The 14294-nt window shown below is 36.8% G+C and overlaps 1 protein-coding gene across 9 annotated transcripts in view; it reads left to right on the top strand.

Moving 5' to 3' along the window:
- Window positions 1-9072, top strand: part of Stox2 (storkhead box 2) — a 215355-nt gene extending 206283 nt beyond the window's left edge. For 8 of the 9 annotated variants that reach the window (XM_023564825.2, XM_063234680.1, XM_063234686.1 and 5 more), the window contains one exon: window positions 1190-9072. In XM_023564825.2, the coding sequence (XP_023420593.2) occupies window positions 1190-1385 (196 nt within the window). In that variant the 3' untranslated portion in view covers window positions 1386-9072. The remainder of the gene's footprint in view (window positions 1-1189) is intronic. The other variant, XM_063234681.1, reaches the window with a different exon arrangement.
- The last annotated feature ends 5222 nt before the right edge of the window (window positions 9073-14294 follow it).

Genomic DNA, 14294 nt, shown 5'->3' with positions numbered 1-14294 from the left:
GGAGGTGAAGAAAGGTACATTGATCTTTTTTATAGTTGAATAAACTGCATTTCAAACAACTGGTAAGAAGTAAACAAAAGGCCCCAGGGATTAGTATTAAGTAGCCTGTTAGAGCTGCCAAAGTTTAGGATTCAGACAGAATTTAAAGCCATTTAGGCTGTGAATGAGGAGAGGAGAGGGTGTTTTCACTGTAGTGAACTGATCTGTTAGGCCAGCTTTAGCACCCTTAAATCAGATATGGGGACTAACTCAGATTATTTGCTAAAGTTTGAATCTACTCAGGAGGTGCTTGTGGAGAATGACTAGGTTTCTTGAGTCTCCAAGGAAGTTGGTAAGTTTCTTACAGCTACTTTTGAGGGTCTGAAAGAAACCTATTCAACTCCCACCACGAGACTCACTAAGTCTTAGTTCTGTTGTTGTCCTACATCTTTGAAATGTTCAAAGTTCTAAATCTCTGAAAGAAAATAGATTCAAGTATTCCTTATTTTCAAAAATTAAAAGAGAAATCAAAATAATAAAAGCTTTTAAATTACCTCTGTTTTATAAGAATTCTTTAAAATGAAAATTTTTTCAACCAAAGGAAGGCAGAATTAAATGGGGGAAAAAATCTGAGGGCCTTTATCTGAAAATGCAGTGTTTTAACTGACATGTTAAAATCTGAAACAGAGGTATCAAGTATTTCAAAAAATTCTATTCTCAGTGTGCCAAATTAGTTGGTGGCAAACTTGGAGTTCACCAAAGTCAAAATCTCCTAACCGCAGACAGAAATGGAATCAAGAAAGTCAAATCACTGACTTTCTGCAAGGAGCAGTTAATTCCCATGAATTTGTAGCCTAAAATGAAGTCATTCCATGGTATGATTATTCATTCTAAAGGTAGTGCGATTGTTATCTATCATATCAAATTTTGAAGTAGTTTCCATAAATGTGAAAAGAAGGGAGAACCATTTCAAAGTACATTTGACAATTTAGAAACCCTTTATTCATTCACGGGGCAACCCGTCTCCTCAGAGCTCCTGGAGCCTGGTTGGAAGAGCATGTGCTAATAATCAGTGGAGATGTATATGGATTTGACATTGTGAACCAACAGAGGAAATCCATTAACTACATCATTTGCTCTTCCTCTGGGGCTCAATATATAATTATTTATATTCAAAGCAAAACAAAACCAACCCTTTTTACTCTTTTAGTACACGAGAGAGCCTGGCTTCCAACACATCAAGCATTGTTGAAAGTAACCGTCGTCAGAATCCTGCTCTGAGTCCAGCCCATGGTGGAGCTGGGCCAGCCTTCAACTTCCGCGCAAATACGGATCCCCCGACCAGTGAAGCTGAGAAACTACAGAAACCATCCAACTGCTTGCAAGCTTCTGTTACTAGTGTGTGATAGTCCTTCTGCCTCAGATCTTCTGTCTCATTCAATACAGCAAAGTTTACGACACTGGGACTGATGTTTACATCTTCAGAAAGACAAGCATCTCAGGCACAGTTTTGGGGTTTACTTAAACTGTGCTGCTAAATAGGCTAGGGCAAAAAAAAAAATCTTTATTTCAGAGTATTGCTTTTCACATTTATGGCTCTGTAGCAACCGAATAGCAGTAGGGGTGATATGTATACTTTTGCTTCACTAATTGTATCTGAGCACACATAGGAAAGTCTAGACACTGTAAGTGGAGTATGCATTTTCAATGTCATGCAGTTGCCAATTCCATTTTAAAATGCCACAGATGCGTGTTGCTCCCAGTCTGTGGTTAAATGGGGCCACAGAACTGATCCTTGACACTTTCAAAAAAAAAAAAGAGAGAGAGAAATAAAGAAAAAAAAAAAAACCCCAAGCCACCACGAAATGTCAAATGCAAGGGTCCACCTTGAGGGAAATCAATGCCAAACTGACCAGAAGGGACCCGGCCCTTTGTGTGTGAATTGTTTATGCACCAGTCATTTTTCACTGTGAGTTTTTGTGACACTATTTTCCAGGAGCCCATGGAAGTGTGTCGGAAGGAAATACTGGGAGTGTTTTCAGAATTTTGCTTTCAAATGTAACAGATGCTTGTCTTGATTTTTAACCTTCCATAATCACCAACAGGAATATAGGCCTTTGAATCTGAAGTGGACAAAGGAAGGGAATTGCCAATCTGGCAGGGACACAGCAGTAAGTGATGGAAGAGGTAATGTGGACTTTTAAAAGGTATTAATCAAATATTGAAGGAAGATGATTTCCTCCTTATGAAACTTATGACGATCCTATCTTACTATAATAGATATAACAATTAGTTTGTTTAAAAGCAAAATGTTCTTTGTGATACAAATGAAGAGTATGGCCCGAGGATGTTATTCTTTCTAATGGAAGGATATAAATCTATTTTATGTAGTTTTAAATAGAATGCCTAAATTAGGCTGTGGAAGATAATTTTTAGTGGTGATAGGAAAGAGCAAATTTAGGGAGAGTTGAACTTCAGGCCTTTTATTCCTGGGAAGATATCTATAAAGAAAACTTTTAAAGTAATTTTTGATTAGAAATATACATGTGCCCATGTAATAAACAACAGAATGTGCTCATTCTGCTAATGTGGTATAATCATAATTTGTACTCCCCTAAAATCTATTGTAATAACAATTATGCATACATGAACTATGCCAGAGTAATGTTTACAGATACTTTGTAACCAATTTCAGGAGGCTTTTCTTAGGTGGATGTACAGTAATCAGCCCAACTCATTTCCGAATGATTTGTTAACATTTTGCTTTGTTTTGCAATTTCAAGTTCAATACAAAGAAGGCTCAACAGCAAAGGGATTGCAAACATTTAAGCTCTAGTCTTATAGGAAAGAGACATTCCTGTGTTTTACATTCTGAGAACAATGGAATCCATCTGTAGATAATGGAAAACAATTTACAAAAGGGTTACATCTGACCCAAGTAAATGGTCTGACATAAAGTTGTGTTTAGTTTTAAGAAGCATGTGCTAGTTGGAGGCGTACACTATAAATTATATATATACACACATATACATGTATATGTACATATATATGTATAAAATTTTGTCACTTCAGATTTTCAAAATTGGCATAAAATTTGTGTGACATTTCTGCTTCCATATCAAATTTAATCACTAGCGATCTGTTTAAGGAAGGCAGGTAAGTAGTCAAACAAGTTCTTGAAACATGAACACTCTCTGATGCATTATCAGCTACTTAGAAATTGCATTGAGTCAAACTGGGCTCCTCAGGTTTGGTTTGAGTTCTTTTGGGGAGCTCATTATAGTACAATTTAAGCATGCTTCTTTGTGAAATGCCACATTATTGAAAAGCTCGAGTCAGGCAGTTTTCAATCTCATGCTTTATTCCTCCAAGGCATGCCTCAATTGCTCAGAAATGCATTATTTCATTGCTTAAATATGTCCAGAAGGGATGAAAATGTATCTAGTAGACTATATTGTCTGTTTCCTTGGGGAGTTGTATACCATACAGTTACTAAATTTTTCTGTCTAAATTCAGGTTTTCAAAAAACCTCTCAAAATTTTTATCATGCTCAGTTCATAAATCATACAACCATTCATACAACACATGAGTCTCTGATTGACTCTTTGAAAGTAGCCATTGAATTAATCAAATACTAGGTGAGCAGGAAAGGAACTCATTACATTTAAGAGAAGCTTTAAGATATGAATTTATTGATATTTCTCAAGAAATAGGTTTACAGAAGACATTATTCAAATAAAATATGTATGCTATTTGCTTGATGCTAGGGGTACATGAGTTCTAAAATGAAAACTCCCTTAGACCAGCAGCCATTAGCATAGAAATGGTGGACTTTAAAGATGATATACCATTTAAGCAGATGTCCTACATAGAAATACTCTCATCTGAATCTAATCTGGATTCTTGAATGGAGGAAGAGTTGTGGCAGGAAGTGCGTGACAAATATGATTTGTGACATGTGACAAGGTTGCATGTCCAAAACGGCCTCACCCATTTGGTGAGGCTTTTGATGTCCACATCCTTGGGCCCTCTCCAAGCTTTGCCAGTGTTCTTTTCCTCCAGCAAAACCATAGCTTTGTGTTACATGACTTCCTATCTAGTCTAAGAATTTATCAAGTGAAAGGTTTACAAAACTGAATCTGGTTGAAACTCTGTGAGGCGTTCAACTTTAAGGGGTCAACACATCTGTCGGCATTTTGCACACTTATGTATTATTATGATACAGCATATTACTTTATGGTAATTTTTATTTTTACATATAACTACCTCCATGAATTTGATGATATGGCAGCAGTGTGTTAAAGTGTATTGTTCAGAAAAGCAACGTTTAAAACTTTCTTCAACTTGAGGCCATGGGATTGTGTGTGTGTGTGTCAATGGTGGCCTATGTGGACTCATGACTTTTTCATTGTCATGGTTTTCCTTCACAGCATTCTTTGGCTTTCAGCTGTAATCCTGTATTCTCCTCTCTTTCCCATGAAAGCGCACTTGATTTTGTCACAAATGAAAGTTTAAAAATTCTTGTCTTCCCTCTTCTCCAATCCTGCTAAAAGTTCTCTCTGGCAAATAACCAAACATAATTTGACAAGCTGTTTACTTCTATAGAAATCTGATTTGGTTGCTGAGTTTTCAGTAACAAGACACAACACAAAATTTGGACTGCCAACTCCGAAGCACTTTGGTCCTCTCTGCCTTGATCGAATGCTACCCTACCGAACTCCAGCTTCTCTTTCGTTAAAAGAGTTGTGCCATGCATTCCATGATTTCTGTTAAATATTTCTTACTTCATTTGATATATTTTGCACATCTCAGGGGACCTTAATGAGCATATGAAAGGGGGGTGCATCCAATAGAGAAAACAATAGTAGAGCCAAAAGGGGACTAGCTGGATAAAAATAACAAATGACTTGCTTCCCCGATCTTGGGGAGCTCAAGTTCAAGAAGCATAAATTGAAAATTAATCTGGAGTAACAATGATCTGAACACCAGCTGTTCTCCAGTCTCTCTTTTTCATAACCCAGCCAGTATTTCTAAAATGTAAATTTAAATTCTATTCCAGTCACCATCAAGAGAAGAAACCTGTTCCTAGGGAACGGAAGTACCGATCCCATTTTAGGTTGGCACAGCTTTGTAAAGTTCTACCCAGGATAAACCACTTATCACCACCAAGTGTACTTGAAAATAAAGTTTTTAACTTAAATGATAGGCCTGTTTCTCACAATAAAATAGTGATCATTTTTGGAAAAGTCTCACCATTTATATAACATGGGTAGATTTCAGAGCTTGATTTAAAATCCTGCAACAACCGAAAATTATGTTGCGTAATCCATTTTGGGGTCTCAAAAGTACTTCCAAAGCATTAAATTCACAAATAACCAACCAACCAAGCAGATCCTATTTATATTACCCATACTTGAAATGAGTAAACAAAAGGAGTGATTTAAATTATCCACAAACACAGTGGCAGCTATCATTGATCTATTTTCTATTTGTTTAATAGACCGTCATGAGAAATCACTAAATATAATGCTATTTTTCTGTTGTGTGCTAATAAAGTCAAAGAAAACAAATACAGTTTTACACCTTTGTCCATTTTCATTCGGAAACTTCATGGTGTTTGGAATCTTACACCTCAGTTCATCTTACTAATAAGCGAATTACAAAGTGGGAGATTAGCAGATAATGAACTCAAATGCCATTGTAATCCAAGGCAGATCTAGCAGTCCACTCTCGTTTACAGTTTCACACTGGGTTTCTCTGATTCCTGTGCTAAAATACCAACTTCAGGAAAATGACTTTTCCCGATAGTGGAAGGTGCTGAAACAGAAATTTTAATTAAAAACTTACATCAAGTACTCTTTACAGTGCTCAGTATCACTACAGAAATGCAGTACAGTATATCAAGTCCTACATTGTAGGATCTGGATTTCCAATGGAGCAGATCCAGTTCTAAGTGTGTTCTCAAATGAGTACATACAAGATTCTTGACACAGATCTTTTTATTACCACAAGCCAGTCCCAAAACCAGCTAGTAATGTGCTGTCAGACTACAGTGGAACCAAGAAGTGATTACTTCCCTCTTGCATCCCTCTATGGTAGCACCATCTTGCCCATTGTCAAAGCTACTAGTACCTTTCTGTTAGTGAGAAAGTCTCTTGCACACATTTGGGACTGGAACATAGGAAAAATCAATGCAGAAGCCAAGGAAGACATTGGGTTAGTAAAATATGGGCAGGAAAGAGATTATCATCGTTCTGAGCTTTGCCAAGTAAGATAAAAGAATCAGCTGTTACCCCATTCCTCTTACAGAAGGTTTTATAGTATTAAGGATACGTCCAATATTTTCTCATAGATTGTTATTTAGGAGACATTTCATAAAATATATATATATCATATTAAATTCCCTTGTGTGTTTGAAACAGGCATTGGCATCTCCCTGATTGAGTTAATCTCTGCATCTTTTCCAGCAGCATTCCAGAGAGCGATTCCCCAGTGATCACTCTTCTAAGACATAATCCTGTTTTTACAGTTGTTCTGTGACTTACAGTTGATTCAGACTTCACAAAGCTCAGGGGGGCTAACTCTTCTTATGACTGTATATTATGAGTTACAGGCTTTAATTGCTGATCATTGGCTTCACGTGTGAACCCACATACACCCTGCCAACACAGGGTTTCCAAATGAGGCAGCCATCACTCTGTAAGGGTGACAGCGATGCCGGATTAGAAGCTTGGCTGGTTCATATGCAGCTGCTATCTCCCTGTCCAAAGGCTGATCTGGGTACCCTCACTCCCATCAAACAATGGTACCTGGGCTTTCTTCGGATAGTATTCCTCTGGACCTTTGGGAAATTAATAAGCAGTGCACACCGATCAGCCCTTCCTCTGAAGGCAGCCCCCCCCCCACCTGCTCCTATTCCCACCTAGATCTGACAGCACCACAGTTTCCACATTGGAAGGGCACAACTAAGACTGTGCAGTCCTTTGCACATATGCTGATTAGGAATAGAGCTGCCCTACAGTCACCTTCATGTTAAATATTGACGGCTACAAATTAAAGTCCTTAGAGCAGTTGACACAGATACTACTTTCTGGAAGAATCAAATTTAAATGTCAAGTTTAAAGGGATCATAATTCTGCAGGTATCTTTCTCTGAGTGACTGAATGTGACTCTTGCATTAGGGTAAATGAATTAAGAAGTGCAAGTGGGATTTACTGTATGTTAGAAAGGAGTTTTGCAGCCAAGACTGCCTTGAATAAAATGTGTTTGCACTGAAAAAAATTTAAATTACTTGGTCTCTGGTTGCTGTAAAGGTCATCCAAGATGGATGTTCTGTTTATATTGTATAGTATTTCATATGAAATAATTACAGTTCATGAAATGTCTTCCCTAATGTTACTGATTTATAACAGCACATTTGTAACATGGTTTTTATCGTGTCAGTGTACCATATTGTAAATGATGATTACTTGTCATGCTTAGTATAATAACTTAAAAGAAAAAAAGGACAGGGATTTTTGTAAGTCTATATTTGAAAGTCCCTCCATATGGTAATATTGTGTTCATGTTGTTTATGTAGTGTTGTGTGAAATATCCATTTTGGATTGTGTTACTTTTTAAGATATTAAATAACATTTGGTTATATGTCTAAGTGGATTTTTTTGATACTTGAGAGAAAATATTTTAGGTGAGATCAATTTATCACTTCAATTAATACGAGTTCATAACAAATTTCTAGTGCTTCTAAGTAAAAATAAAATTTCTGATCAAAATTGTTTTACCAGGAATGTTGAAAAGTCAACTTTTTATGAAATTAAAATATGGTAGAGAAGTATTTCATTAGGTTTTCTATATGAAATTATAAAGTAATATGTTTAGTTTGGGGGGTTCTTTTTGTTAGCCCTCGTATTATAACTTGTCCTGAGTTGAACGTCATTTTCTCCCTGCCTAACATGAGGAAGTTGTTCATATATTCCAGTGAGGCACTCACATGAGGTTAGAATGCCTCTGCTTAGTTGCCTTAAAAAATCTGTTATCGCACCTGGTCTCTGCATGCATGGATTCTAGATTCTAGCTGTGATCAAGCAAACATGGATCGAAATTTTTTTTAAAGTTCTGTCTATACTGAATATGTAACGGTATTTTTCCTTGTCATTTTCCTAAGCTGCAGTACTAATGACTATTTACACTGCATTTACATTGCATTGCTGTGTATTGCTTTGCATCATGATTTAAATCATATCTTTAAATGTGCATAGATTATATGTAAATACTATGCCACTTTATATAAAAGATTTGAGCATTAGCAGTTTGTGGCACTCTTTAGGATCACAGAGCCAATGCCCTGAAGGTACTGAAGGAGGACTGTATATTCTTTTAATTCTCTTCAATGGTGGAAAATCTTTGTCTTTGGAGAATGGGCTCCATTTTTTTCAAACCTAGAATGGTTTGCTATTAAGTAAATGATTAAGTTAGGAAATTACATTTTCAATCAAAAACTATACAGTCAAAAACTATGTATGGAGTTACATAATTGAGCATGACTTTCTTGTAAAGGCAATACCCAGAGCAGATTTCCAAAAACTGTTTTGAATAATGACCGTGTCTTTTGAATAAGTGTGGAAATCCCAAGTGACAACTTTGAAGAACAAACTTTATTTTCATTGTATAAATTTGTCTCTATATCTTAAGCTGGCTCAGTGTAGACATTTCTGTTTTCAGGCATGAATCAGGAAGAACAAGTAGATTGTGAGTTTTACTCTAGAACCGCAGCTGCTGTGGTAAACGGGTCATCGTGTGTTCCTTTCAGAATAAGCCAGTGAACTTGACTCATGGAGGAAATGTGGTGACTTAATAAGAAGATGGAAAGCAGGTTTCTGGCTCCTTTGAGAGAATGGTCACACTTCATAAAAATCTTTTCTTTCCGAAGGAAATGGTATGGCTTTAACTTATTTTTAAGTGTTCAGAGTGGTGGGATTTTTTTTCTCCCTCCATAAAGAAAATCCAAGTGGAATACTCAATTCTTGTTTCCTATCCTGTTTGCTTCTGTGAAATCAAGAACCACTGAATAATAAAAAGGAGTTATTCACTTGACTTTCATAATTTATTTAACTGTAAAATCATATCTCTGCAGTGGGGAATACTTGCATTTGCTGATAGTGCCCCATCTTTGGATTCAGAAACTCCAGACTTTTCTGTCAAGCAAATAGTTAATCATGTAACACCTGAAACAAGTGTGATGCATATATTGAAGAGAGGCTGGATAGAGTTTTTATTTTTGGTGTCTTTCTAAAAGAATCGCTCTGGGAATATGATGTTAAATGTGAGAGGGAGATATAATGTGTTAGGAGAAGGGAAACCAAAGAAGTCAGTTTAGAATTCAAAGAGCAAAACTGAATTACTGATGTTCAATAAAAAAAACCGAGTTCTTTCCTTTCTTGGTCAGATCTAAGGTTTGCAGTTGGCGGCTACCATTTATTTGGGGTCAACATTCTGACTGGTAAGTGCTTGACTAGTGACCATTTAGGTGAATTTTTTAATCAGCCCTAAAATTCCATCAGATAAATTCCTCCCTGCTCACTTCCACTTGTGTTTCTCTTGTTTCTGTTTTCATTGTGAATTTCCATGTGTTATTATCTATTGTTTTGGGTATATTTTACTCTATTACTTTTTCTAAGGATGTTGCTTATTGTCACACTCTTAAGTAGTTGGATTCATTTCTGATCTCAAATACTGGTAACCAAAATTGGTTATTAGTATTTTAAAATCCGTATTTATATTGCCTTCCCTGCCTTAGATCCACAGAACAATGTCTTCTCTCAGTGTCATTTCTGTTCACCTTTGGATAATAGTCTTTTGATCTTCAACACCTCTATAAGATGTGCTATCTACTGATGATAGGTAGATAATAATAGATAGATGGATGGATGGAGATAGATAGATGCATACTGCAACTAAGCAATACCTGTTTTTTTTAAAAGTTGAGATTTCTTTATTGAAAAATTACTCAAAATATTTTTTATTTTCATTTTAAATCTTCAAGAATAAAGAATTGCCTTGTTCCCTTGCAGAATTTTTGTCTCCTGTCTGTCTGTCTGTCTCTGCAGTCTTGTAGTCTACAAATGGCAAGGAAACAAGGAGATATTAAATCAGAGGATATTGTTTGACTTTGGTGTGACTCCCATTTTAAAAATGTACCGAGAATTTATCTTGGGATTTTTTTTTATTTTAAATTTTTAACATCTGTGCTTCAAGCCAGCACCTGCTGTTCTTTATGCTTTATTACAGGAAAAAGTTTTCCCTTTGAATAGCTCCCCTTTAAAGGCAAATAATGGCTTCTTTTTCTTCATATTGATGAATCAGCACAGCTTCAAGTCATTTGTTATTGTTGATAAAACAAGTGTGATAAATAATGTCTTCCACACATAGAAGACCAGTGTCTTCCCAAACCCCCCCCCTTCCATCATCTGTTATCTGAAGGCAGTTTATAAGAAGATAACTGTGTTGAATGTAAAGGACTGGCACTCAGATGGAAAGTTTCAAAATTCTCCACAATAGGTCAATGACTTTGGAAACAAGAAGATGCCGCTTCCACCGTGGTGTCCCTGTATTTAAAAAATATTTTATTAGGTAATTCAGAGGCTCCAGTTGGCCATATAATAAACCAGACAAGTGGGCATAATAGAGGATCAAATCAAATGTCTTCTACATGTAGTTTTAGTTCTAGCCAATTGATAGAACTATCCGTAATTTAGATACTTGCCTAAAGATTTCAGTAGTCACGGTATTTTGCGGTTTTTGAGAGTAGGGCATGTGCATTACATTTTTAAAATAAACATTTTTAATTTTATTGATACATTTACATAAACGAAATAACAGACATCATAGGGAATTTGTATCTGTACATGATATATCTATCTTGTTTCCATTTTTTCCTTCTTTTTTCTTTTCCCTTAGTAAATTTTTATTTTGTAACAGTTTTGTGTTTACAGAATTGCAGATAAGTATAGCAAGTTCTTGTATCCTCTGTATCCACTTTCCCTTATTAACATCTTGGTACAGTTGTCACAATTAATGTACCAATGCTCCTATGTTATTAACTGAGCCATATGTTTTATTCAAATTTCCTTAGTTTGTTCCTACTGTTACTTTTGCATTCCAGAATCCCCTCTAAGATACATTTCGCTGTTGTGTGTCTTGAGTCTGAGGCAGTTTCTTTCCTTTCTTCCTCTCTTCCCTCCCTCCCTTCTTTTCTTTCACTTTTTGTTATTGCTGTTGCTACAGATGGAACCCAGGCTATCATACATGCCTGTGTGTTCTACCACTGGACTACACTTATAGTCCTGAAACAGTCTCTGAAGCTTTTTGTTTGTTTTTAATGACTTTGACATTTTGCATATTACCAGTTAGGTATTTTGTGCAATGTATCTTGTCTTGGCTATGTCTGATGCTTTTCTCATGATTAGACTGGGGTAATTGTTTTGAAGAGGCGAACCATAAAGATAAAATAAGACTATACATTATTCAGTATGACTTAATACTAGCCTTGACTTTTTAGATTGACACTGGTGCTTGTGATGTTTCTTCAGTGCAAAGTAATTTATCTTTTCTGTTTCCATACTGTATTCTTTGGAAGATGGTCATGTATGACTTATGGATAGAATATTTACACAATATATTAGGAATTCTTGGGACATTGTATCATTTTCTTATTTGTTTATTGAATCATTCTGTAGGGACTTGTGGATCTTTATAGTTTGGGTTGTAATTCACTACTGCTTTATTGATGAAATTTTTCCAGTTTCTCTAGCTTTGTTGTCAAAAGTTCTTTATATTAACTTCTGTATCCCTTTGACATTTCTCCATCATTTTGGTTTGTTTGTGAGTTTGTTTCTGAGCACTTCCTAACACTTTGGTACTTTAAAGTTCCTTACATGCATTCTGTGTATTTCCTGTCAGTTTCTTTTATTGGAGAGTGGTATCAAAATCTGAGTACTAGGTATGTACATTTCTTCTGGGAATTCTTGGCTTGTTCACTCAGCTAAGTGAGCAAGAAGTTCTGTATGTGCATCCTATTGCACACACAATATCTATGTATTTTCCTGTAAAACCATCTATACTTTGATTAGGCTAGTGAGTTCACAGTGATATCTCCTCTTCCAGCCCATCACTACAAGGATCTTTCTAATGTCCTTCCTCTTTATCTGTAACTTCCCATTAAACAGTAGGAAAATTGTCTCCTACTCTTACTGTATCTTCGTTGTTCAGTTTCACCTGTTGCATTTTGTGAAGCTGTTTTGATAAATATAGGTATGCATAGGAAGAAAAATCTTACTCAATTTATCCTAGTAGATAGCTTAAGATGACAGAACAGTGAAGATCATAACCTTTTCCTTTTTTAAATTCAAGATCATAAACTTAGTGGATTTATTTGCACTTACTGGGACTGTTATAAAGAATTTTAGGTTTCAGAGGAAAGGGCAGTACTATTATTTAATGTGCATATTTCTTTATGTCACAATTTGGTACTTAGAAAAAAACTAATTTGGTGACCTTAACAATATACCATGTGTTAGTAAACATGCCTCCTTGTCCCCGTTTTCAGTCTCTGCATATCTAAGTCTTTCCCATAATTCAAGGCTCAGATCAAATGCTGTGTCTTTCTCAAAGGCTTCTCTTCCCTCTCCACTCCCGGGCCCTCCATTTCCTTTTGCCTTCTCGCATGACATTTATCATGTACATCCCTGTGTTCTCATTTTTTTACCTTAGAGACTGACTCCTTCCCAAGAGAATGCCTGCAGCAGAGTAACCCATACCACTTTTATAACATGCACTAGACTCCCCGAGTGTGGGGGACTCCTCTTGTCATTTGTACCTGGTGATCCTTAGCATTGAAATCTTCAACTCGAAATAGGCTTGGTGTGATGGCTTCAAGCAAGATTTCAAATATGCTGAGTACTTTGGTCAGAGTAGCTTCTAATTTTTTTTTTTTTTTTTTTTTTTGGCTTTTTCATTTTTATCGGTACCAGGGGTCGAACTCATGACTGCCTGATTGCAAGGCAGGTGCTTATGCTGCTGAGCTAAATCCCCAGCCCCGAGTAGCTTCTAATTTAAGTAGCCTTCTGGAAATGTGCCACTATGGTTTAAATATGAAGTAGCCCCCAGACTCACGTATTAAGTACTCAATCCTAACGCAGCCATGTTCAGAAGTGGCATCTAGACAAGTGTCTGGGTCATGAGAGTACTAACAATCAGTGGATTGATTCATTAATGAGTTCATATCGAATGGCATGTTAGGATGCTGGGCTTACCTGGAGGAAGTGGTCACTGGGTGTGCACTTTTGCAGGGTGTATCTTGTCTTCAGTTTCCTCTCTCTCAGGCTCTATCTCTGTGTCTCTACTTCCTGACTGCTACCTAGTGAGCAGCTGACCTGCACCATGATCTTCCACCATGATATTCCTGCTTCACCACAGTCCTAAAGCAATTGAGCCAGATGCGCATGGACTGAAACCCGAAACCATGAGCCGAAATAAACTTTTCCTCCTCTAAGTTCTTTATCTCAGATGTTGGTCTCAAGAATGGAAAGATGACTAACACACATACACACTAGCTTCTGCTTTGTTTTTACCTTCTGTAAATCTTAGTTATCACCAAAGGAAACCAGAAACAAAGCTATGCCTTTTAAATGCAAAAAAGTTGGTAAAAGATTAGGAGCTGCAGGGAAAGCATCCAGTGCTTCCTCCTACAGAATCCTGGTTCCTTTGCTTTCAGACTCTGGAGCCGCTGAGTGTCTGCACAGCACTCCTCATTGGAAGGGGACGTACAAGAGGTGGAAGAAAATCACTGGCAGGTCCGGAGGACCTGTTCACAGGTGACAGTGATAGGCCTTGCTCAGCGCAACGTGCAGACACGTGTGGGGAATCGGAGGCTGAGAGCTCTTCAGGCTGCAGAAGGGGGAGGCGGGGATCTTCCCAAAGTGGTTGGAGTATTTATGACCACGGTCACAATATGTTTCCTTTTAATGGTATCTTAAATCTAAAGACAGCTGACTATTGTTTATGCAAACGTTCCATAAAAGTATAACAAAAAATTTATTTTCTCTCTCCTGATTTAAGTTTTTTGCCCTCCACCTAACCACATGTTTTTCTTTCTGTTTCTTGTCATTTCTTCCCCCAACCTCTTGCTTTTGCTCATTTTGCATCTGTGGGATTTTTGTCTTGTGCAGTTTTTTAAGGTTCTCATTTCTCTCTCCCCATTGTGCACTTTTCAAACAAGCACTTCAATTTGATTTCTTGATAACCTTTTCATACCCTTT

This window comes from Cavia porcellus, unplaced genomic scaffold (assembly GCF_034190915.1).
Source record: "Cavia porcellus strain 051 isolate PalLab524CR breed Dunkin Hartley unplaced genomic scaffold, mCavPor4.1 scaffold_24, whole genome shotgun sequence".
Lineage (NCBI taxonomy): Eukaryota > Metazoa > Chordata > Mammalia > Rodentia > Caviidae > Cavia > Cavia porcellus.
Note: the sequence above shows the minus strand (reverse complement) of the source record. Positions and strands in the feature narration are given on the sequence as shown.